Raw genomic sequence first — 27659 nt, 5'->3', positions numbered from 1 at the left:
AAGTTAGAGATGTTAAATGTCAGGTTGCCTAAGATCACTGTGAAGCTCAACGGCACGGACCAGAGTATAATTCCCAGATCATCCAACATCTTACCTAGCATTTTGCCTACAAATTCCATTTTGTAAAAAAAAAGGCACGGGAAAGAATATTTGTGTTTCTCCAAGAAGTGTCAAACACTGTTGCTGCATGCAGTGCTGAAGAGCCTATAGCAAGAGTCCCCTACGCAAAGCAGTTATCCAGTGAAGCGTACAGCCAATGTGCTGCAAAGCACATCAGCCCAGTTTGGCTCCTTGACACTTCACCAAGAAACACTATGCAAAACAAGGTCTTTTGAACACAGCACAGGACAGAAATGTTACCCAGTACCAGGCAGGTTTTCTAGAGGAGAAAGATGTTAAAACTGTCAAAAAAAATAGAACACCATAAACAGGGTAATCCAATTTAAAGCGTAAAGGCTTACCGAATAATTTTTTTCTGAAATTGTCACCTGATAGCACCTCTGGTACATACACTTCCTTTCTTCTTCTGCTTAACAGAACAGCAGCCATTAATACATTTTCATTCTTCTTAAATACCTTTTCTTTCAATTTCAGTAAACTACTGTTACCTTTGAGAAACTAAAAGCTACCAAACCCTTCAGAAAGATAAATCTATAACTGTGTGAATTTATGACAATTACTTTGATCTCACTCCATATTTTTCTGGGTATCTGATTTCAGCTCTTCTATAATAAGTGCCGTCTGGAACTTGTGATCTTAGTGAACACATGAACCTAAAAAGAGCTAAAGATGTTCACCAGCCCTGTCTATGTGAAACACCTGAAGTAAGATTCTCAGAGCCAAAAAATGTGTTTGACTGAAGAGTCTTCTAACTTGCAGCAGCACTGGTTTAACAGTGAATGGGATAAACAGGAATACACAAGAAAAGTTGAATTTTAGATCAGGGTTCTTTACACAAAGGCAAAATACAATACAGTTAATTTAACTTTGAAATGTTCTCATAATAAATAGAATAAATCTTATCAGCTAATACTGCTTGTAAAATAAACCAGTTATAAATACATTACTGCTTTCACCAGCAAAACTAGTGTGAGATGGTGTTTCATCAAGTTTGAATACCCCTGAATTATTTTTAGGAGAAAACCCATTGCACTTTCGTACTTAGCACTATAGTCTTCTCTTTTGTAATGTCAGGAAGCTTGCCTTTGTCATCATGATGTGTCCCAAGGTTCAGAAACTTTTTAACACTGCAATACTTTAGTCTCCTTCCAGTGCTGCTCCTTACTCTTAAAAACATAAGCAACTTTTTACAATCCAAACTACAAGAAGAGTTTCACTGTCCAGAAGACAGAAGTTAATAAAATATCTTTTCACTAACAGTGAATTTGTCAAGGTCTATTTTAAGGAAGTGGAAATAGTAAAGTTCTTTTGAGCGGATTGCTAAGTACACTGAAGTCTTCCATCTAGCCAAGACGGCCAAGACTGGCCAACACCAGTACTCAAGCCTTGCAAGGATGTCACACAACAGCAAAAGGGTAAATTCATCTCATACTCAATCAGTCTTTATTGAAACTGCCAACATGAAACCAAATAATGTGTTTTCTCTTTTTTATGTGTGCGCAACTGTGATTTTTTTATTTGACAAACAAACTCCCATCTTCTTTCTTTTGATCGAGCAAACAAAATTAGTTACATAATGAGTGTTTGTTTTCCCTTCCCATTGCATGGGAGTAAGTAATGCAGAAATGTAAAGTTCTATATCACATTATGAATACGAAACTCACAACTATCAGTCAGCCTCTCCCATTGTGTGTGTCTAAGAAACTAGCATGAAAATGTTGGATCCACTTCTGCTACAATCACTTTTATACTGCTCTTTCCTCATTTTGCCCCATTGTGGTTTTGGGTTTTTTACTCTTCAGTTTCACCTAACTCAGTCTAAACCAGCCTAGGAACAAATGTAACTAAAATGAGAATAGGTGCTAGATTTCAGGAGAGTCAGACCAATTTACATTATGTGTTGCTCTGAAGTGAAGCACACTGGCTGGAATTTTCCAGCAATTGCAAGAAACCTGTGAAGTAAGCTTTATTGTTCTTGTTATACAGAATCACAGAATGGTAGGGTTTGGAAGGGGCTGCTGTGGATCTTCTAATCCAATCCCCCCGCCAAAGCAGGATCACCTAAAGCAGGTTGCACAGGACCACATCCAGGCAGGGTTTGAATATCTCCAGTGAAGTAAAATTCATAATCCATCCGGGCAGCCTGTTCCAGTGCTCTGTCACCCTCAAAGTAAAGTTTTTCCTCATGTTCAGATGGAACTTCTTATGCTTCAGTTTGTGCCCATTGCCCCTTGTCCCATCACTGAGGATCACTGAAAAGAGTTTGGCCCCATCCTCTTGGCATCCACTCATAAGAAATTTATAAACATTTATAAGATTGCCTCCCAGTCTTCTCTTCTTCAGGCTGAACAAGCCCAGCTCCCTTAGTTTCTCCTCATAGGACAGATGCTCCAGTCCCCTAATCACCTTCATAGCCCTCCGCTGGACTCTCTCCAGTAGTTCCTGCTCTTTCTTGAACTGGGCAGCCCAGAACTGGACGCAGGAATCCAGATGGGGCCTCACTAGGGCAGAGTAGAGGGGAAGGAGAACCTCCCTTGACCTGCTGGACACACTCTTCTTAATGCACCCCAGGATACCATTGGCCTTCTTGGCAACTGGGCACACTGCTGGCTGAAGGTCAACTTGTCATCCCCCAGCACTTCCAGGTCCCTCTCTGCAGAGCTGCTTTCCAGCAGGTCAGCCTCGAGCCTGTACTGGTGCATGGGGTTGTTCCTCCCCAGGTGCAGGACCCTGCACTTGCCCGTGTTAACTTCATCAGTTTCCTATAATATAATATAATATAATATAATATAATATAATATAATATAATATAATATAATATAATATAATATAATATAATATAATATAATATAATATAATATAATATAATATAATATAATATAATATAATATAATATAATATAATATAATATAATATAATATAATATAATATAATATAATATAATATAATATAATATAATATAATATAATATAGTATAATATAGTATAATGTTGTCTAATCCATCTCCTTCCTTGTCTGAAAATCCAGCAGAAAACTGATATAAATGTTATAAATAGCAGCTGCCTTGCTACTTATACTCACACTGCTCTCAAATAGTAGGAAAACATTCTTGTCAACTTGTCAACAGGTGGGGGTTTGAAAGTATTAATACTGCTTAAGAGACTAAGCAATGCCTACACTTCAGCTTGCTGTCAGCTAGTGTGTTTAATGCATAAAAAAATAGCTAACACCATTAGTTAAATGCAAGTCCTAGTTAAAATACAAAAAACATGAACAGCCTCTACCCTCACCTCAGCATGGTGCTTAATGGCTGCTTGAAGGTACCATATAATCTTTTCGATGGCTTAATTGTTTCTTTCTTCATAGTTCAAAGAAGAGTGGTTATTAACCATGGTTTTCTCACAACATTTTCAAAGTAGAACTTCACTGTATAAGAAGTGCCACGTAGATTGCTAAGGATAGAATCTAAGGTTTATACAACACTTGCTGTTGGAAAGTTAAACAGAAAAGTGTACGCTGACCCTTGTAATCTTATAACATTGTGCTTGAAGAGCATGAAATTCCTCAATCTTGAACAAGCTGAAATCTCAAATCCCAAACTACTCACTGCTAAACAGAAAGTAAATGAAAGTAAACAATGTTGCTGACAAGGTATTAATCCTTCAGTCATTATTTCATTTCAGTTTAATTATTCATTTTAATTACTTTTGAAAGGCCTGATTTTCTGAACAGCATTGTTTTTAATTAGCAGGGGGATAAGGAATAAGTAGAAGTAACTGGTGGAACATGGGTATAAGATTTCTTGAATATGTCACTTGCCCAAATGTGTAGAAACTAAAGGTTGTTGCCATCTGATGTTTGTTCATTGGTCTGTGTAAAATGAAGTGGTGATCTGAGTCCCATAGGATTTGGAGAGCACTTGCAGCACAGAAGGCAATAATTAATGTCATTGCTGACAGTCTCTATGCCAATCACTGAATAGAGACGAAAATGTAATTTACCTTCTTATCCTTAAAGGTTTTGTTCTTTCATGTCAGAGTTCAATCAGACTGGAGGAGCAGCCAAAGAAAATTTGTTTTATCTGGTGCCCACACTATGCTTGTTCTTTGCAGCAAAGCAAACATTTCAGCTTCTAGAGCCAGCAAATCAAGCGGTGCATACAAACACAATCGTTCCAAATAACATTTAAATCCTACTTAGATAACACTAACTGATAAAAAATCCACAGTTGCAAAGGAATGATAGCAAGCTTTAGGCATTGACAAAAGTAGAAGTGAAGCAAAAGGCAATACTTCTGTGGTACCCTTCTTTGTCACGCCTTTAGCTGTACTAGAACTATAGCCTCAGTGAAATTCGTCTGTGCATGAAAGTTTTCCACACCACAAAATTCAGTGGAGAGAGCTGTCAAGGACACTCACAGATCTTTCTCTAACTTTTTTATTTCTGGTTGCCTACACATTTTCTAATCAGTGTAGACTCTTTCATAGTGAATTTATGCCAATGATAATATGCTTTGGGAGAAAAAGACTGCATCACTGCAAGAAAAGTCATTCACTGGCCAGGAACAGGTTGGCAAGGCTACCACGTAGTGGACAAACGAATTTGATGACTTGTTTACTTATGCAGATTTCATGGACCAGATTTTCCACTTAACGGTTGCTACAGGGAACAAGAATCAACCTCCTGTGTAAAATTGTCAATGAATTTATTGGACCTGGCAGAGATCATGAATTTCACAGAAGTTTAGTTTGCCAAAATACCGAGTAATTGAAGCTTAATCCGCAAAACTACAATAAAGTACTTTTTAAGTATGTCCTGTATTTGCTAAGTTTACTCAAAGTAGGAATAGATACACTGTCTGATTATTGACCTGGTATATTTCTTATTCTAGGTTCTATCCTTAGGGGCTGATGTTCTACCAGAATATAAACTGCAGACACCTCGCATCAACAAGTTTACTATATTGCACTATAGTCCTTTCAAAGCCGTCTGGGACTGGCTCATTTTGTTGTTAGTAATATACACCGCCATATTCACCCCTTACTCTGCTGCCTTCCTGCTGAATGATAGTGAGGAACGGAAGAGGAGAGAGTGTGGATATTCTTGCAGCCCACTGAATGTTGTAGACTTAATTGTGGATATTATGTTTATCATTGACATTCTAATAAACTTCAGAACAACATATGTAAACCAGAATGAAGAAGTGGTAAGTGACCCAGCAAAAATAGCAATTCACTACTTCAAAGGCTGGTTCCTAATTGACATGGTTGCTGCAATACCTTTTGACCTGCTGATTTTTGGCTCTGGCTCTGAAGAGGTAAGCTTAAATGAATATGAAATATTAAATCTTAAGTTTTGACTTTACTACAATTGTCTGCATATCCTAATATATTTTTGTTTCTCAGTCAATAGGCTGTTTAGCAGTTCCCATCTTTTAAAGTTAAACTAAAATTACATCTTCCATAGTAGTATATTGTAGAATATTAGCCTTCATTGACAGGAGAACAAGATGAATGATTCAGCTAGTATTTTTCAATTACACCATTTTTGATACTATCTTTAGAAATAATGAAATAAATATGTATGAAGGATTTGTTCAAATGCTTTTATTTAAGAACTGTTCCTTTTATTTGCTGCTTACTTTGTAAAAACTGCTAATAATGCATGTAAGTCTTGTGTTGGCATTAGAGTATTACTATAAATTTTCTCAGTTCAAAATCTTTAGGTCAGATGTTTACTCAGTGTAAACCAAATTGGTTGTAGTGTAAACTATACCAGTTAACAAAAAGAGTTGTCCGCTGTCTATTTTATCAAGAATATGGACTACCAAAGGAAAGAAAAAAAGATTGTATGGAGTTAACCTTGCCAGACATGACTAATGCCCTTACCCTATCTGTACAACAGGCTAAAAAACTGTTCAATATATGCATCCAAAAATTGCCCAAATGTATATAAAACATACACTATGTTCTGGATGCCTGACCCAGTTCTGCCTCCTGCTGAAGAACTTTGTTTAATTTAAGAAGGGCTAAAGTTATGACATATTTTTTGATGAAAAGGGAACTGACAAGTAGAGAATTGGGGGTTTTTGTGATGCACAGAATACAGCAGTTTAAAAATAAAAGCAGCAAACCAAGCAAAATATGATCCATTCACTTTTCAAAGGACACAAAACCATTTCTTAAAATTACCATTTTGCACATATTGACATAAGGGAAACAGACAGTTTTGTCGACCATATGTGCATCTCATTTATTGAGAAAAGTGAAAACCACAAATTAATCAGCAACCTTTAGCATGAAAATTTACTGATCTGTCTGTATGCTTCCATGTCACGATGCAGACAATGAAAAGCATTTTTGTTTTAAAATTAATTCCTTTACATGAAGTCATTTGCTGTGACAGCAAAAGCCTGATCTGAATTGTGAGCATACCCTAGCTATCCTCACAAATTATGTGTAAACATAATTAAATATGCCTTTAAGGGTCATTATAGAACAACTGGCACATGCCTGTATGAACCTTGAGAGTCTTGTGAGCATATTCAGTCTTAAAAATTTCAGAAGTAGCATGAATATCAGTCATGCTTTTCTTAAACTCATTTTCTTAAATTTTATATAATGAAAATGTTGTCCTGTCTCCTGTACTTCTGAAAAATCATTATAATAATGTGGTCCAAATCAGCAGTTGCAGAAATCAATGGTAACATTCATAATTAATAGTGATATTTCTACCAGTTTGAACATGAGCCTACACACTCAAGGGAAATGAGGAACCTGGAGAAACATGTAGGTAATAGCATGCAGCAGAAATAAATTTTGTTAAAGCAATACAATAGGAAGAGCGAGAGTAACATAAAGGACAGAGGGACCGTGTTAATAGTTCTCTTGCCAAACGACAACTTTTCTATTCAGAAGGTGACTAAAAAGTTCAGAGATGCAAGAGAAACTTTGATCACCTCTTGCATTCATTATCTGTGGTAGGTCTCAGTTTTTCTGCAGATTTTTTTCTGTGGTTTTGATAACACAGATACATAAAAGACAAACATTTTGACAAAGAGCTTACTTCTAACTTGGACAATATCATTCCCCTTCAGGTGTGGTCTGCATCCCTTTCTGATCACTGAGCACTCCTCACTGCAAAAAAATATGTTCAATGGTTGGAAGTGTGGAACATCAAGAATTACAACAGGGACTAATTCCAAAGTTCATTGAAGGAGTGCTCTTTGGATTTGACCCTGAACATCATTCTTCCACACCTCCCCTGTTACAGACGTCCTTAACAGTAAAGTGCCACGTGACAAAGTGATGCTAAAGGGATAACTTTAACATAAGATAATGTTACAGATTACTAGCAAACAAGTGCATTCTGGCAGGTGAGCACACAAATACAAAAAACATAGAACTTGGAACCGAATTTATTGGACCATGTAATGATTTTTTCAGTATTGCAGTATATAAGTAAATTAATTCTTTATTCCCTTGAAACCTAGTAATTGCACAGTTTCACTCTCCGGAAAAACTAGTTTGTTTACCTACGCAGCAATGAAACTATGCAGATTATGACCAGTTCATCATGCCATCATGACTTCTCTTTTTAATTCATGGTATTGAATACGTCAATCACGTTTTCTAAGCTGCTACTTACTGCAGTTTTGCTTCCTACTTTGCTAACTATAATACTTCCTCAGTGATCACTTTTTGATAGATTAGCAAGAAGAAGAAAACGTAAAACTGTTAGAATAGAGTATTTTTCATTTAATAGATTTTTTTCAGTCATAAGGGTTATCTTTTTTATGAAATAGCTCTTTTTTGTTATCTAGAGTTTCTTCGAATAAGATCCCCTATGAACAATTGTATTGAACAGTCTTTTTATTAGATAACATAAGCTCCAAAGACAGCTCTATGTGTGCTCACCCAGCTTTAAAACACCTTGATATCAAAACGTGTCTAGAAAGGGCAGGAGATAATAATTCAAATACCACATGCAGCGCTATCTGAATGCTTCCATTTGAGCCACACTTTGTCAGCCGTAGGAAAGCAACAGAACAAGACAGTTAACTTTCCAATTTCTAAATTGGGAACTAATATAAAGTTATTTTTTTCTGTTGAAACAGACTCAACAAAAAATTCTGGCTGGTGGTAAACCATTCTCTCTTTTTTGTGTATTTCAAATGTGAAGTGACATTCCTGATATTTGGGAAGATAAAAATAATGAGATGATGGACTTTTTGCTTTCTATTCTTTTGGTAGTTTATTTTTAATCATTCTGCTCAGCTGAGGAGTCTGGTTGGATTTTAAGAAAATAACAGTTGCAGTGGCACAGCTCCTTAAAGCACACATATATGATGTGCAGGTACAAGTGGAATGCTGCTGAAGATTACTAGATATTCTAAGATCTATGATTTAAAATAATACACTTTTTAATGTATTGATCACCTTTTCACTTCAGAGACAGGTACTTTGTAGGGAAAAATTAGACGGACATACAGAAAATCAGAGTTTCTTCCCCTTCATCAATGAACCTCCTGCAATAAAACATACAGATGAGTGGTGGTAAATGCTTCAGCAAGAAAATAATTGTATCTATAGTTTTCTTAAATTGAGGCCACAGAGCACACTCAGGTAAAATATGCGGAAAACCATGAAGGCTTTTGCTTTTGCAAAATTAAATAAAAATAGATACATCATGATGTATATATCCAGCATAGTTACAAAATGTAAGAGTGAATGTGTCTTCTATTCATAGTAATAAATCAAGAAAATAGATGACTTTTGGCTGAAATTAAGACATATAAACCAAAGTACTCTTGTTCTTCTCTTGGTTTTGATGTCTTCACTCGGTTACACAGTGTACCTGCTGAAGCAAACTGAAAAGAATTCCACATTGCTAGAATTAGAGATTGAACCTAATAGTCCTGACTGCATCTCCACCGATATAACCAGTACTTTATCCTGTTCCAAATTAAAATATATTTGAAAATCAAGCTCAGAAAATATCTCAGGAAGAGAGTAATACAGTTTCCTGCACTCATTTTAGCAAATTACTAATTTTCAGTATCATGATGCATACAGCATCAAGATCAACAGTGACACAGTGCTCAGAAGAGGCTATTCAGGTAATAGAGCATAGACTGAAAGGCCAAATTCTGGCGTATATTAAACATTTTTCCAAGAGCGAAAAGAGTTAACTGTGCTTGATGCTACAGTACTCATATTTAATAGATTTACTCACAGGCTGCAAAAAAGTAGAAGGCTGATGATGGTTTTAACATAAAATGTAGGTGAAGGCAAATTAGTGAGAAACTGAGGACCTTACAATGCCAGGAAGCTGGAAAGGACCCTAGCAGATGAAATAGTATGTAAGCAGGTGCACATTAATGCACATTGGAAGACACAGTTTGAGCTACTCATACAATTCAGTGGGTTTAAAAAAGAGACAAATAAGAGATGACATTATAGATTTATATATTAATGATAACGGATGTTATGAAGAAAGGAAAAAAAAAACCACAAAAATCTAGAGGAAACCTAAGAATTTGGAAATCTTTGAGAAAATCATGAGTTGTAAATGGCTTTTTATACAGACAGAGTACCATTTATGCAGATAATTAATTAGGCAATGACAGCTCAGTCTTCCAGTCTGATACAATAATAACTTCTGAATGATATCTTCTGCAATCAGGTAGACTGATGCACTCCTCTTGCAAATCGTGCTGTAATCAACTGTTGTCCATCAAAGTAGTCCCCTGCTGTGGTCATTTCAGCATCAGGACTTGAGAAATTGAAGATACAAACTAATCTCACTGTTAAAAAAGGAGACTAATCAGAGTTAAGGATACCCACTTGTAATATATAAGGATTTTGTAAAATAAATTCAGTAACCTATACTTAGAAAATGTAGTATCCATGAACTCTTGTTTTTAGAAGGTCATTCTTTTCCCCTGGAGAGAAAATTATTGACAAACTTTAACATTTCTCAAGCTTCTTATTAGCAGAACTGAATAGTTATTCTAAAACAACTAAAGATGTCCTGTATGTGGTTACTTAGCTCATGGAGAGAATAACATAGGCATGAAAGAACCATTGTAGGCATGATGGATTATTTATTTTTTGTGCTATTACTGAAGTCAAAACAGAAAAAACCCAATACACTTTTTATCCAGATCTCTCTCCTGTACTACAGCTAGAAAAAATCAAAAGGCATTTTAAAAGGCTGAATAGCACAATAACCAAGCAAGACAAAAATATCAAAATTACATTGGCTACACTGGTTAACAAAATGTTAGACTGGCAGATTGGAATATATAAATCGTGCAGAGGAGAAATCTAAGCTGATCTTTTTTTTTCTGTATAGTTTTTTTTTATTTGTAATGAAAAAGTAAATCTGAGGAGATAGAATGTCTGTTTTGGCAGAATCTATTTAAAAAGGCTATTACCTTAAGACCTTTATATTTTTAATAGATCTTACCAATTGGAAAAGACTTCTTCAATGTCTTGTAGGCACTTTAGATTCTAAAAGTACTTAAATGTGTGCTATGGTCCTGATGAATTCCATTTTAGGCAAACAGTTAAGTGCCTCACATAAATGGAATGCTGTTTGCACTGAATATGCTATGGTGGGGGATAATGATCCTGTGCCCATCTTCTACCAATCCGGATTCGTAGTTTCGGTAGCTATGGCATTCCTATGTGCTACTGGCTCACAGTAAATTTTGATTGAAAAAAAAAAATACTGATGTGGGTTTCCAGCAACTCTTGAACATTTAGTCCAGCTATGAAAACAGCAGCAAGCAATTCAGAGAAAAGAGTAGCATCTATCAGATTGCTATTTGCAGACATTAGTTGTTGGCACTGGTTGGGGTAAGGTGGGTACCTGACAGAGTAGGACCTTTGCCTGCTTGGGGGCTGTGTTGAGCAAAGTATTCCAGCATAGCAACAAAATTACATTGCACGAGGCATAGTTCTGACACTAAGTACTTCTGTCACTGGCCAAGTGACACATGGGAGGTGAACTGTTACTGTGTGAAGGCTACAGCTACACTGAGAAGTGGACGGCATGTAAAGGTACACCAGAACTTGTGAGTCATGCTTTCAACCTCCACTTCCAGCTGTACTTTTGTGTCAAAGCCTCTTCACTGTGTTAAAGAACATTCAAACTCAGGATGAGTTTCTTGATGGTTTAAAGCACGTCTAGTCTCACTCATGCTGATTTTACCCTGAAGAGATGGAGTTTGCTTGTATTATACACCTCCAGCATACTCCAGAGCTCACACTGATACAGTACCTAAGCATGGGATTGACACTGAGGACGCGTAATATTAGCAAATCCTATCTTAAGAACGGGGTGGAAAGCTGTGGACATATTTTGGATTCACAATCTACCTTCTGATCTATTTAAGGGGCACTTTAAGAATACATTTCCTCTTGCGTGGTTTAGAGATATGACTACATCTGTAATAGGATGGTTCAAACACCCCACCAAGAAAAAATGTTAGCTTTTCTCAAGATTGCTCTTTTCCTTAACGGATCATAAATATTTTAGCGTGATCTACCTTACAAAAAAAACTTACCTAATGACAATATTCACATGCTGAAGCTCAGCCTAAGCATAGGTTTTTGAAGGCTACAGTCTTTCAGACTGTTGAGGCCACAATCATTGAAATAGCCTTCTTTATGTGGCAATGAGAAAATCACCCTGAAATTATTCTCTGCGATGTTAGTTAACCAAGCAGTGTCACCCAGTGTTACCCTGCATTATCCTCTTGCTCGTTTACTCAGAAAACATGAACATACTGAGCTGTCCACTGACAAATGCAGCCAAGAAAGCTTCCTTTTTTTTGTTCCAAGGGCCTTGGGATTTCACTCAGAAACATGGTAAATGTTAGAACATAAAAACATAAAAAATAATCTAGTACTTGTTGAAAGAAAGCTGTAACGAGTGGTTTGTAAAGCTCACAAAACTAATCCAGTTAAGTGTTGGGTAATATACATGCAGGTCAAAAAAAGAAAAAACTTATTAAAAATTTATTCATTCTTGACATTTACTGAATACTTTAGTATATGTTCAGACTTAATGGATGGAAAACAGTAGCTGAGTTCTTTTTGAAATCAGATAGTTACTATTTACAATGTTGTCAATCTCTTTTACAAGGAATTAACAATTTACTGATTGAAAATTGTAAATTTACATTAATAAACTTTACCTTCCTTTAAAAAGATCAGATCTCAAAGAGGCTGCAATGAATCATAGTGCAGGTCTACACTAAAAAGCTTGGAATATATTCCTGGTTTACAACAGACCCCTTTTTTTTTTAATGGTATACTAGATTTATTAGTGGCTTCTGCCACTAGACCTACAAGCTTCAGGTTGAAAGATGCAAAAAGAAGATTAATCTGGAGTCTGGCAATAGTAACTTTTCCAGACACTTACTCTTTGAGACATTTCTGCCCTGTTCCTTCTGCCTTCTAGAACATGTGTGCCACAGCATTGCAAGGAGTCTCTAAATTAGGATCGAATATAGTCGCACAGATTTATTCAAACATCATAAATACTTATTACCTACAAGGCCAGTCATATAATTATGAGTAGTTCCAATAACTCACAGACTTGAGCATGCCGAAACATCATGAATCTAATAGATCATTTAAGTCCATTAGGGTGGATTGAAGAGTCCAGATCAAGAATAATATTCAAAATGAAAGAGTATTCATGAGATAATGACAACTTCAATATATCTGAATTTAAAATGTGCATTTGTTATTGTTTTCTTCACTGTTTTTATAACAAATTTGATAGTTTAAAGAAAATGAAATTAAGGTAACACTGAAATGTGTTAATCTAGTGATCTTGTTGATTCCCTGAAATAATGGAATTTACTCCAGTTTATTCATGCTGACTATTCATGAGAATATATTTGCTAACAGAGAAAATAAATTTTTATTTATATCTTTTTTTTACAGACAACAACATTAATAGGTCTTCTGAAGACAGCTAGACTGCTGCGTTTGGTGAGGGTAGCACGGAAATTGGACAGATATTCCGAATATGGCGCTGCAGTTCTGATGCTCCTTATGTGCATATTTGCACTAATTGCACACTGGCTTGCTTGCATCTGGTATGCCATTGGAAATGTAGAAAGACCTTACTTGGCTCACAAGATTGGCTGGTTGGATTCTTTAGGAGAACAATTAGGAAAGCATTACAATAAGAGTGATGCAAGCTCTGGACCATCCATCAAGGACAAATATGTTACAGCACTTTATTTTACCTTCAGCAGTCTGACAAGTGTAGGATTTGGAAATGTATCTCCAAACACCAACTCAGAGAAAATCTTCTCCATCTGTGTCATGTTGATTGGCTGTAAGTAGTTTTATCTTACTCTTTTTTTTTGCTTTTTTGCTCAGTGTTTGAGCAAATGACTTAAAAGTCTAAGCTAATATGATTATAAGCATGCAGCCAGAAGAGCAAATTCCCAGGGAAAGCAATGTTATATGTGAAAATATGTTGTGACTCATGCAGTGCCAGGAAGTAGTCAAGTTGCTTGACTGCTCATAATCTGTTATCCAAACTGTCAGAAGTTTAGTGTTGTGTATCTGTGTCTGTAAGCAAATCTTCTATAGGATAGCAAGCAGAGTTTTGAGTGGACTAGGAAACTATAGCCCATCATTTTTTGATAATCAAAATTATATTTTATTTGTTGATTTAAGCCCTGAATATATAAATGTATGTATACCTTCTTAACCCTGCCCTGTGTACCTTCTTAACCCTGCCCTTTGTTCCTGACCTTAGTTCCTAGTTCTTAGTGCTACTGAAACATGTAAAATTAGTAGAACCTAACTTACAACACTAAATTCAGGACTACAAATCTCCAAAGATAAACACTACCAACTTGATTATGATTTAATATTTAAGCCTCATCTGTTAACTGAGTTGGAATTGATACAATTGAAACAATAAAAAACTTCACGTAAATCAATTCCATATCTCTGAAAATGTTGCTGGTCTCATCTGAGCTGTTTTACATACAAGTACATTATAAGAACAGTTGCATTGCAAAACCCAATGATATGACATAAGTAAGTTTTATTTCTATTTAATCCAGCATTAATGTACGCTAGTATTTTTGGAAACGTATCTGCAATAATCCAAAGACTCTACTCGGGAACTGCACGGTATCACATGCAGATGCTGCGAGTAAAGGAGTTTATACGCTTTCACCAAATCCCCAACCCCCTGCGGCAGCGACTCGAGGAATACTTCCAGCACGCATGGACATACACCAATGGCATTGACATGAACATGGTATGTTGTTCTGTTTTTCAGGCACAGAAGCTGAGGAATAGATAAATGTATGAGAATTTAGAAAGAGGTTGTAAGTATTCATTATTTATGAGCTGTAAAAGTACAAGATTAAGAAGATGGATATATAGCAATTATTGAAAACCAAGCCATTACAAGTATGACATCCAAATATTTAACTGCCTAGATTATTAAAAGGTGTATCAGAAATCTGAACTCTCACTGTGCATAGGAAAGCTTGAGAACTGCAGTTGACTATTGTAAGCTTAAGACAAGAAATAAAAGTCATAGGTTACTTATTCCAGACAGCTTTTCCAGAATTTTGTTTGTTCTTCAGCCTGATTTTCCACTTCCAGTATCAAACAAGAGTACCTTTGTTGTTATCTACAGTTACTATTCTACAAAGCCTGTATCGTGTAATCTAGAAGAGGTATACTGGGGGTGGATGGAAGAGAGGAGCAGGCAGGTTGATTAGCTCCTTTATTCAGAGTGAAATATTCTAAATATAGAATAGTCTGAACAGTAGTTCACTTGCATTCACAATCACATAATTCTGCACTGAAAGTCAGCACAGTACTACCAACCATTTAGCAATCCACAGAACCCCATTTCTAGCAAATAGCAAGTCACAACACTTGTATTTTCTGTTCTTGATAAAAAAAACAAACTGTAAATGCTCCCTATAGAAGAATATATTATGTGGCCAGCTATAAAGGAATAATAATCTGTTGATGAGGAAAAGTAAGCATCTATATTTCTGGCTTATTTTCTGGAGACAGCAACTTTCTTTCTGAAAAGTTGGCATAGGTTTGATGGCACTGAGACATTGTGCATCTTAAGGATCTGTGAATCTGTGTCTCTAGAGGGGTGCTTTCCAGAGATATTCTGTGTTCTAGATTAGAGACTTCGCAGAGCTCTCCATAAAGTTGGCAAGAACAAGAAAACTTATACATTTTTCTAATAATTTAACTAAAAATCAACCTCAAAAATTTTGACATACATTCAAAAAGCTTCCATGTGATATCTATACATATGTTTGTAAATGACTGTCAAACTGTTACACTATTAATGCAGTAAGCAGAAAAAGTGGTCTTGATTAAAAGCTTTTGTAAAGCTAAATCACTGACAGCTCGACTTTATGGTTACCATTAAGTAAAGCAGATCTTAAAAGTAAGACAGCAAATTAAATATATTGAGCTTCACCTCTGACTTCCATGAATGTCCCCTCCAGAGGGATATTATGCCCAGCACAGGACAAGGATACTTGTTTAAACCTCTGCCGGGGATTACTGCAGTGGAAGGCAGCATCGGTGGCTTCATCCTGCATGGCACTGAATGGCTCTAATTCCCTCTGATGGCAATGGGATTGTGGAGTACTCAGCACTTTGCAGGATCAAGCCCTTAAGCTGGAGGTCGGTGCAACCTAAGCCTAAAGTAGTTCATTGAATTATTTCTGAAGATATTACAAAATCATGTACGCCTTAACTAATTCATTACCACTAATGGATGTACTAAGAACACCTGTTTCACATTAAATAATAACTAAAACTGGATGCTGTTAGGTTAAACTTTGCATAATGCATGAACTGGTGTACTGGAATTAGTCTTGGATTTGTCATTAATGTGAAATACTAACCAAATGGATTAAACAGCCCATATTCTGCAATATGATTGTGAGGCAGTATGAAGGCTCTGTTTTAAATAAACTGTGAAAAAAATCAAGTTTAGTATCTTGTTTTGTTATATTTTCTTATTCTGTTCACAATTCTATCCCTCAAGTTTTATGGCAGTCGCCTAATTTTCTTAAAAAGTGAGTTTGAATATATTACACTTAGTACAAGGATAATGTAAGAATTGTGTGATTTATGTTGTACTTATGAAAGATTTATCTCTTTCCTGTCTGCTTCATACCTAAATACATGGAATAACACCACCCACTGGTAAGAGCAGGAGGTATTTATGTCAAATTTAATTCCAGTATAAAGTGTGGAGAATATCCATGTTATCTGCCGGGTTTAGAGCTTGTTTAATGCTTTCTAATTTTAATTGTAACTTTTTGCATGATGAAGGGGTAGATACCAAAGGGAAATAATCCAAGTAGAATCAGATGTGGGGCAAAATGGTTACTAAAAATTAGACATTAAGAAATGCTAATCTAAGCACATTTATTAATCACTGTTTTACCCCACAACTCAGATCATGCTTCTCTGCCCAAAAAAGGTCATGTGCATATTGGTTTGCATTAGATAGTTGCTCTGTAGGAATGACACTCTGACAATGCTGCCATGCTGATCATTCTGCATTTTCCTTTGCGTGAATGCTCTTAGTTCAAACCATATATGCATGTTAGCACAAGTACCAATGGAGTTTTCTTGGCTATAAGCCATGTGCATATGAGATGGACTTGCATGTGGTATTAACTTTATTTTGCATGAAATATTTGCATTTACGCACCAAAGGGCTAATACTGTCCTCAGACAAATGTGTTTGACTCCTGTCATTATTTACTGGGAGTTTTTTACAAATATCTGAAGGAAGAATTTGATCCAACGTCTTTCTTTTTCATTTCATGACTGAAAACTGAATAAAATTCAAAATCTCAGTCCTCTTTCTCCCTTGAAATATGAAATGCATGAATAATTTACATTATATATATATATATATGTACATGCAATATATGCACACACAGAATCATATATATATATATCAACAATATTAGAGAATATGTTTCAAAAGATGTTTTTAATTATCATCAGTAATATACTTAAGAATTCAGGAAAAGTGGAAAAAAAAACCCAAGTTTCAACCTCAGGAATAATACTGCACGAAGACTAAATAAACTTGATTTCCTAAACAAAATCCTACACTTTAAATTGAAAAACAGAAGATAACACTTTATGCTCATTTGAAATGGCTAAACTTAAAACTAGCTTTAAAGATCTGCTGGTGAAATATGCTGAGAACATTGTTTATTTGTTCATTTGTTCCCCTCTGCTTCATTTCTATATCTCTGTGGTTATGTTTCGTTGCATAATGTATTTTGATAAAAACAGTTCCACATATATATGGATGGACTGGATAAACAGGATTTGGGACTTTTTTTTAATCTGGATAAAAATCTTGAGTCTACAGAATAAGCATAATTTAAATCATATCCCTGTGGTATACACTGGCAATTTTAAATTTTTTAAAAAATGTTTGCAGTGTATATTGTTTCATGAAAGATGTAACCAGTCCCAAAGGTTCAAAGAAACTATTTTTTTAAACTATTCTATTCTGTTTTTCCTAAACTCTCTTTGCCTTCTTTTACCCCCTTCATTCCAATGTTATCAGTCCAGCACTGATAATAGCATGCCTGTGACGCTTACCCTAAAAAGATTATATCTTTAGTGTTTGAGATCCTTTTTTAAGTTATGCATGTATTTCCTCCCCCCTCTTCTTTCCATGGATCTTCTGTGCATCTGAACAGCTTTATTGGTTTATTTTACCTTTTAAAATAGTTCAAGAAGTAAATAAGTGAGACAAGCTTTGGAAAGTGATTAGCCAAATGTACTTGTTAATTAAAATTTTGGATGTGGGACAGATTCCTTTTTATTTTGGGTTTTACTCAATACCATGAAAGGAAAGACTAAGTCAGAATTTTTATGTAGAAAGTCATAGAACCTTCTCCTGCAAGCATGCAAGCAAACGGTTGATTTTACATCAGTGACCATGCAAGTACAGCAGAGCAAACTACCTGTCTTGAAGGTTCAGAACCAGCAATGCTACTATATCAAATAAATGCCAGGTTCATCATTGCTTTGGTAAGGCTTCTTTTGTGATAAATCAGCCACTGGTGACTGGATGACACCACTACGTTTGTTCTTCTTGCTTTTCCTCCTGCTGTGATCACTTTGTATGACCAAAAAAATTCTATCAATAGAACTATTGCCAGTAATATTCTTTGAACCAGAAAATTAGAAAAAAGTAAATTAAAATTTCAAAAATAGCTAGGAGGAGTTCCTTATATCATCAGAAGGGCAATCCAAATTAGAAGTATTTGGCACAAAAACTAGTAGTAATTGGTTAAACAGAGGGAATACGTAATCATGGTGGAAGGTGGTACTGCTATTTGTCTATCCGACATAATGGAAACCGCTAGACATACAAGCCTGTCAGAAAATGCCTCAGATAGGATTAGCTGTAAAGCTGTTCTTTTATTTTCTATAACAAGACCACTTAAAAAACATGAATGCCTATATTCAATTGAGTTACAGGAAAGACCTCATAGAAGAAAAAAAAGACTTTCAAGAATGTCCATCTGTTTGCAAAATGATGCTTTATCAGTTTCTCACTGCACTGTATTTTGTGGTCCAATGTCTCAAAAACAAGAGCATTTAACAATTTTCCAACTGTCATTATACTTTTGGAAATACATGGAGCTGGTCAGCTTCCAACTTCTACAGACGTCAAACTTTTCTGTCGATGAGGAAGTCAACAGTATAAGAAACCGCTATAGTTTTCTGTCCTCCTCACCCAGCAATGTGACATATCTCAGAGATCACCTTTCAGAAGTACTCAGAAACTGTAATCAAATTATAGATGAAGAATGATCCACTGCAGCTGCAGTAATTTCAACACAAAAATGTCACACAATTCTGTGTTATGGCAATGACTGAAGGCAAGAGATCCTAGTTCTTGATAAGGTTGTCAGACTGCAAATCTCATTGAAAGGTGAATTAGTTCATCATCACACACTGCTGCTCTTCTCTCTCAACTGTTGTAAGAACTCCTTTATATCCTGCCAAAAAAAGGCAAACAGACAAAAAATCTGACTCTGCAAAATCTTCCTGTATGAAGAGAAGCAATCATCAGAAATAATCCTTATTTTATGTGGAGCCCAAGAGCTGCTGGATCAAGATTATCACCACCTCTGACTTTGTTCACTCTTTTCTAAGCAATTGAAGCCCATGGAAATGTTTTGGCCTTCTGCTTATAGAAACAGTTAATTTCTGTAATTAACTATCACAGAAATAGTAAATTCTAAATTCTTTCTAGAAGTAGAACTATGCTGAATTACAGAAAGGATTAGCCTAGGTGAAGATGTTCTTAAAATCTGGGAGTCAAATGTTTGTGACAACCAAATTCCACACTACTCTTCCCATCAGAGGGAACAGCTACTGGGAGACAGAGATCCTAATTCAAAATCTATGCAGTATGATTTGTGCATCTAAGTACCAGCATCATACCATATAGTATGGTGCTAAAATTAGGTGGCAGAAAGAGAAAAATTAAAGATGTAGGTTGCTTCACAAAATATATGAATTATTATGAATAAATTTCACTCATTCTTACTGAACAAAGACAGACAAAATGTTAGTTTTGAATACAAAACCCTACTAGAGTGAACTCTCCAAGGCATGGGTTTTGCTCCCTTTATTCAGCATTTAGTGATGTTAATGTCAACATATCCATATTATGCAGATGAGGTCCAAATAGAGATTAAGTGTGTGTAGTCTAGAACACAAAATGTGTTTATTCCAGCCTCTTTGTACCTTCAGCTGCTCAAATTTTTTGCTGGGTTAATTTTTGCATGGATCAGTTTCTCAAACCATTTCACAGGGAGAGCAAGACGGGGCAGGAATAAATAAATAGTGTGGGGAAGGAACAGAAATCATCTTTCAGTTTATGTCAGTTTAAATTGTCTGATGAACTAGAGAGTCTACCTTTATCTTTGTTTCTACATGCCGGATACTTGCCACTCATAAGTCTGACTCTGATTCTAGGACAAGAAAGCCTCAGTCAAAAAAAGAGTTTCAACATACCCCAAACAGACTCACAACACACAAGAGCTCTCTTGTGCTCTCCTCAACTGCTGCCTGGTATTTAATGTTTGATCCCACGTGTATTTCAACAGAGAAAATGTGTGACAGTAGATTATATGCAGAAGTAAGAAAATATCTTTGACTGACAGACTGCAGGGACTGGAGCATGTCTCATACCAGGAAAGGCTGGGAGAGCTGGAACTGTTCAGTCTGGAGAAGTGAAGTCTTACACGGGATCTCATCAATGTGAACAAAAACCTGAAGGGAAGGTGTAAAGAAGATGGAACCAGGCTATTTTCAGTGGCACCCATTGACAGGGCCAGAGGGAATGGGCACAAACTGAAACAGGAGGTTCTGTCCAAACATCAGGAAGCACATTTTTACTGTGAAGGTGACTGAGCAGTGGCACAAATTGTGCAGAAAGATTGTGGAGTCTCCGTCCTTGGAGATATTCAAGAGCCATCTGGACATCATCCTGGGCTACCAGCTCTAGGCAGCTCTGCATGAGTAGAGAGGTTGGACAAGATGGCCTCCAGAAATCCCTTCCAATCTCAACCATTCTGTGATTCTGTTGGTATAGAATGTGATTATATTTCCATGTTTAATGACAATTATTATAGCTAGTATCCTGATTTGCTTCAGCTTGGATGCTTTCTAAATATTTTCTGTGGGACAGATGTCAACACCTGTTCCAGAACTGAAAAGAGAAAATCTAAAAATTGTCATGAATTGTATCATTTATCCAATCAAAACAAAGTTATGATTGCCCCAAACATTTTCTAGTTGTTTGAGATTAGGGCACAGAGATGTCTCCAATTCTTTTGTCACAAAGCTGTCTGATACATGTATGAGTGATACCTTGTTGTCATCTTGAAAAAGAGAAGCTAACGAAGCTGGAGTCCCTCTCCACTTATAAAAGACCATATTCTTCAAAGCAATATGAATTGTGCCCCTACTATCCTCACTTATTCCTTTATCACCTTCAATCACTTATTCCACATAAAATGTTTTACTTCTTGCTGAATGACGCTTTCCTCCTCTCTAAGCATGCCAAGTAGATAAATCAATGTTATTTGACATGGCATAAGTTTGATTCCAGACAGGAAGAGACAACTGAACTTGCACCTTGGACTTGATAACTACTAAAGAGAGACAACTGGAGCCCATGGTCACAGCATCTGTCTTTCCTTTTCTTTTTTTCTTTTTCTTTTTTTTGAGGGGGCGGGAGGTGAGGCTGATTTTATGTCTTGTTACATTCGTTTTTTAGAAGATCTGTGTCTCTTAAACTATGCATAAGTTATGATTCTAACTATGATTCTAACCATGAGATCCAAGATTTTTCTCACCAGGGCCCAGTGGAATCACTGTTGAGGAGATACTGAGTGCAACAATAGAAACATGTCAGGAAAGAATGAAGCAATTAAAAACCAAGCCTGTGTTCAAAAGATTTATTAATTTTGGATTTGTCATTGAGAATAATGTATTTAAGGAGCAATTCTAGCTTTATCCTTTTCAAAATTTTATTTTGAAAATTATTTTATTTTTTGCGTCACCTAGTACTGCATTCATATAATTTCACTATTATGCTGGCTTTTAGTTATTTAGGAAAGTGTATTTTGAATTTTTGTTGTCACATTGAAGTGTGACTTAAATGTGTTTAAATTAGACTCCAAAAGCTCACAAAAAAATGAAAATAAGTGAAATGCAATATTTAGACTTTTATTATTTTTAAGGTAATGTCATGATTTTGAAGACTGTGTGGATGATTTTCTCATATTTAGAGTTGTCAGTATGTGTACACATAATGTATTGATGTTCATTGCTGCAATGTAAGAATGTGATTGTCAATACAATTGTTCCTGCTCTACACAGAAAATCAAAGATATCTGTGAGAATCAGATACTTCCATATTAACACAAGCTAAAAAGTGACGAATAAGACATACATTCTCAAAATAATGAAAATCTAAATATTAGCAATGTACATGGAGGCTTGGGGTGGCAAAATGTTGTCCATACTGCACAACGTAAAATGTAGTTTGCAAACGTCAAATTCTGTACGGTGTCAGCTACTGGACTTGGTTTAAATACCTCACTACATACAATGTGCACAATATGGTAAGCTCCTTTTAGTAATGTAGTGTATAGCATTGTTTTAACAAATTTATCTTCAAATCAACTTATTTCTTGCATTTCTTCAATTTGTGTTAGTGGAGTAGTCTCCAAAACTGCATTGGATATCAATGTTATTTTTGGCACCTGTCTTCCTTCTAGAGATTTGTCAATTGAGGTATTAAGGAGTAAATGTTCTTCCTCTCTGATGTATAACTATTTTAGAGTGTAAGCTCCATGGGGCAGGGATTTCTTAATCCCAGATACTTTAAAAGAGTCTAGTATCTTTCAGATGTTATTGGCATATAAAAAACTATTAACTAATATGCAATGATTTTAGAACAGTTTCATATTAAGTATAAATTAATTACCAAAATAATTGTTTCTTTAAAGAAATCCCCAAAGTATCTTCAGAAATATAAACCAACACACATGGTCTGCATGGTTTTTGCTTAATGGTAAAGTACAATCCCTTGATAAATGGGATAAACAGAAGCTGATATGAAAATGAATACAATTTATCCTAAGGCTATGTTCTTGACTTTCTACCAATTCAAATACCTTTTCCTGTAAGTACCTCTGAATTGAAAATCCTTTTCCTATTTTGCATCCCATAAAAAATGGAGCTCTTCTAAATTATATTGATAGGTGTATAGCAAAAGAATTAATTCAAAATAGGTCATTTTTGCTCACGTGACTAGAGAACTATTTCCAAATAAACTCCTGCAATTTTTCTCCACTTCTATCATTAACTCGATGTATTTGGTTATCAGTTTCTCAGTATCATTCAGTAAATATGTTGCTACAACCCACACTATTTTTACTTCAGTATAATTGCATTAACATAAAAAGAGTAATTGCATACTAAGTTATTTCTAGTGGTGTGATAGATACTGAAAACAGAGTGGCACCACAGAAGCTTTTCATCTACCATGTTTTCTTTTGCTTATTGTTGCTGAATGCTGGCTTTTTCTGAGGATGTATAAATTTCATGTGGTAATACCCTATAGCTCACAGAGTTTTTGTATATGTGTGTGTTACAGCATTCTGTTTGTTATTTCACAGCATTGATTTCCATTAGCAATCACAGAATCATTTCAACTTAATTAAAGGTACTAATATTTCATTTGTAAATCATAGCTTGGCTTTTGCGGACAGAAGCCTCATACCAGAAACGTGTGCATCTTCTCTGTTAGCAAGGGATATGGGCTGTGAATATCTTTATAAAACAGGAGCAAGAGCACAGACCTTTATTGTGCTGAAGTAAGACAATATAGCAGCAAGTGAATGCATATTCTATATTCTTTTTTCTATGCAAGAATATTTACTTGTTTGTAGAAAGAGTGTGGAGGATAAACAGGAATGAATTAATAGACTGCTTTAATAACAAAAAGGCACATCCTGTTCACATATTTGTAAGACTGGTAGCATCAGTTCATGTTTTGGCCTTAGAAATATGCAACAGATGTAGCCGGTCCCAGGGAAAGCATATGACCCATTAACATCACTGACAGCAGATAACATGATTTAACGAAAGAAAACGTGGTCTATAATAATGTGTCAGGCCCATTCCTTAACACAGCAGGCAGAGTCACAGGGTGGGCAGTACTCCCACAGAAGTCAGCAGCAGAAATGTTTATTGATTCTAAAAGAAGCAGAGGTAAGATGATCCTAGACAAACTAGAAAAGCTCACACATAATGACCATTTTTCTTCTAAACAAAATTAACATGTTACCATGGTACCCAAGAGGAATCCCGTGGTTCTGCTTCAGGCAAATTCGCATTGTTCTGAGTAAGAGATGAGCAAGTACCATAGCAACTAGCCTCATGGTTTGCTGAACTAATCATCTATGTAAAACTGCATAACATCATTGTTTCAGTGGCACATGTTTCTTTTTCTGATAAAAACCTAAAAGTCCTACACTTACAAGCAGAGTATATTTGACATGAAAATCCCATTAAAATGCCCTGTCTCTGAAACGTATCTCATCTTGTTCAGATAGCTCTCATTTTACAAATGTCATGGTTATTTCAGCAAAAACTGCCCTTGTATTAAATGCAGTACTTCTATAATTGATAAAAAGGAAATAGGCATATTAGTCCAAATAGGTGAAATTCAGTCAACACTCTCCCTTTAGCTGTCTTATTTGTTATTTTACTGCAGTATATTCATTCATATACCTGAATACCATTTCTTGCAATGAAAGAAATCTTAATAATTAATTTTGTAGCCACTACGTACATCAGTATGTGCATTAGTATTCACATTGTATAAGCTTTGCAATATAGATTACACTACGCACTTGTTGAATTGTAATACTCTGACAGCCCTTACAGCCACCTCTGTTTGTATGTCATTTCTTTCTTTCTGTCCAGAAAGAAAACATGAAAATTGTATCAAGCAACTTTCATAGCATTCACATGAAATCCTTATGCTTGTCTTTCCAGGTCCTGAAGGGGTTTCCAGAATGTTTACAAGCTGACATTTGTCTGCACCTCAACCAAAATTTGCTTCAGAATTGCAAAGCTTTCCGGGGGGCCAGTAAAGGCTGTCTTCGAGCTTTGGCTATGAAATTTAAGACAACACATGCACCTCCTGGAGACACTTTAGTGCACTGTGGAGACATTCTCACTGCTCTTTACTTTGTGTCAAGAGGCTCCATTGAAATCCTTAGGAGTGACATTGTTGTAGCCATTCTTGGTAAGTAGATTACTAGAGGGGATGTTAAAAGAGTCAGAGGATTGAAAACAAATATTCATTGCTGTTCCTGGGGAAGTAAATTTGTAAATGTTTTACTCACTGTTGTTTAAAATCAAGCAGAGAAATAATTTCAGGAGCAAAGTCTACATTACTGCAATAATTCATGTGCACCAACGAGGCCACGCCTTTGGATATCTAAAACATAAGAGCAGGAGTGAGTCAGATTTATCCCCAGGTAAATGGTAAACTGAAAGCTGAGGCAGGCAGATATCAAATTACTCTGCTTCTGATTGTGCTGCAAGAACCAAAGTCAAGGATACCCTTTTCTTGAACAGTGTATGAGGGTACTGAGACACATAGTCCCCCTATATGATAACTGGAGAAATACATGTATCTACTTTAGGCATTCAAAATATCGTCTAGAGGTTTTCAGAAATGTCTGCTTCTGCCCACTGAGCATATAGAAAAGGAAGAGAATAGAAGATTAATCTGATCTAAATTGATATTTAAGTGTAATAACACCAGTGTTTCCCCTATATTTCTTATTAACATGTTCCTGTTTGTACAGCATGGGGAGTTACTTTTTTTCTTTCCCAATGATGATGGCTAAAAGCAATGTTCAATCCAGCTGGAAGCTCACTTGCAGCTGGTGATGGCTTTTATGTGGAACCAATGACTTCATTAGCTACAGCAATTTTAAAAGTAAAATAACTAAAACCCTATCTAAACAAGACTATTTAATTGTTTCTCCAGTTTAAAATCAGGTGATAAGACCACAAAGAATAATTGCATAGATGAGTAAGGATTTTGCTGTACAGAAACCCACACTAGCTGTAACATCATTCATATGTTCTCCTTTCTGCTTATTCTGTAGGAGCTTACAGCCAGAAATGTAGCTGAAGCAAAATGTGGACTGGCAGCAGTATGATGCTATTAATCCACTTGTGACTGATTACACTGCTAGTACTTTGCAGGGTGGATATGTGAGCAGAAGTGCAAAGGTGTGCCTACAGCACAATCCTTCCCTAGGCTTAGGTGGTGTTATCAAGACAATTTGTCATCACATGCCGTTGCACCTTACCAGCTAGGCCAGCTTTAGGCATAAACTAAGTGGGGAGCATGCAAGTTTAACACCGTGAGGTTTTTACTTACCCGGGTGTCTTCCCCTGATTATGAACAATGCGGTTCATTGAGGATTTCATCTCTTACATGAAAAACATGTGAATTTCTATAGCACTCATAATCAAGAAAAACTGACAAGTGTATGAACTCATTAATTTCTTCCTGGACCAAAGATGCAGACTGCTTGAATTTTGCATGTTTTGCACATGAGATCTCTGTGCTCTCACACTGCAGCAGAAACCCAGGTATTTGCAGGGCAATGCCACTGCATCTCTTTCAGACTACAGCTCCTCACACCAGCAGCTGCAGGTTGAAGCCCTGCTCTCCCAGGGAATGGTGGTCCAGGCAGAGAGAGAGACAGTTGTGCACAACTGCAGCCGAAAGGAACTGCTCTGTGCACCCACATCTGCTGCATGACCCAGGAGGCAGGAGCCTGCCTGATAGCTGGCTCCACTCAATGAGTCTGTGGTATCTTGAAGAATCTGCTAAAAATATAGAAGATAATACAAATGAAAATTACTCTGCAATGAAATCACACAGAAACCTAACAAAGATTATCAATAGATAGCCAAAAATTTTTAGTTAATTCCTCTTTCTGAAAAACCTACACACAAAAGTGGACGTAAAAAACACTCAATGCTTTGTCCTCTGAGGTTGAAAAGACTTTAGTCCAACAAAGGTAGCACGGATGAAGTTTCCATCCTGAATAAGTATTGCAGTTTCATCACAGAAACCAGAGTTCTGAGAAATGTTGGGTTTGTCCCTCAGTTTTCCTCAAATCATCAGCACTGTCTGATGCTGATAAGCAAGGTCTGGTCAGTAATGACCTGACAACAGTAAGGCTGTACTAAATCCTTAGAAAATACGATGGCTGTGGACCTCATAGAACCTACCACCTCTGTCAGCTTTGCAGAAAACATATAAAAATACTGTGATTGTGTCAATAGGCATACTGCAGAGAAAGTTTTATATGTCTTGAATAGGGACCTCTGCATTCATAAACACTAAAGCCAGGACTATTAGATTACATTGGCTAACCTCTGTTCTATCACTGACTGCTGTTACATTTCACACCTTTAACTATCTGTTGTGTCTAATGAACTATGTTTGATGAAAGTAAAGCAACAGGTTTTGATCTGAAGACATAACCAGATGAAAAAGTCATCTCTTTCCTTGGCAGTTTATTTCCATAGTTAATTACTTTTATTGTTAAAAATGTGTGGTTTATTTCCAGTATAATATTATCTTGCTTCAATTTCTTTCCATTGGTTCTTGCTATGCATTCCTTATAATCTAGAGGCATTTAGTGCCGAGTAATTTTTCCTCTCTATAATGATATATGTGCAATATAATACGGTTACCTCTTAACCTTCCTGTTGAAGAAGCTGCTTGCTCACCCAGTTTTCACCCTCCTCTTTAGAAAATGGAGAAACCAGAACTACTTGCAGTAACCTAATATAAATTTTTTAACAGAGAGGCACAAGCATCCCTGTATTCTT

General features: G+C 36.1%; 1 protein-coding gene across 10 annotated transcripts in view; it reads left to right on the top strand.

Annotated features, from left to right (window-relative positions):
• Positions 1–27659, top strand: part of KCNH7 (potassium voltage-gated channel subfamily H member 7) — a 251430-nt gene that overhangs the window by 189389 nt on the left and 34382 nt on the right. For 9 of the 10 annotated variants that reach the window (XM_075430761.1, XM_075430758.1, XM_075430760.1 and 6 more), the window contains 4 exons: positions 5012–5437; positions 13083–13482; positions 14225–14424; positions 24786–25038. In XM_075430761.1, the coding sequence (XP_075286876.1) occupies positions 5012–5437; positions 13083–13482; positions 14225–14424; positions 24786–25038 (1279 nt within the window). The remainder of the gene's footprint in view (positions 1–5011; positions 5438–13082; positions 13483–14224; positions 14425–24785; positions 25039–27659) is intronic. The other variant, XM_075430754.1, reaches the window with a different exon arrangement.

The sequence above is a fragment of the Opisthocomus hoazin genome, chromosome 9 (assembly GCF_030867145.1).
Source record: "Opisthocomus hoazin isolate bOpiHoa1 chromosome 9, bOpiHoa1.hap1, whole genome shotgun sequence".
Taxonomy (NCBI): Eukaryota; Metazoa; Chordata; class Aves; order Opisthocomiformes; family Opisthocomidae; genus Opisthocomus; species Opisthocomus hoazin.
The sequence above is the reverse complement of the archived record's forward strand: the minus strand, read 5'-3'. Positions and strand labels throughout refer to the sequence as shown.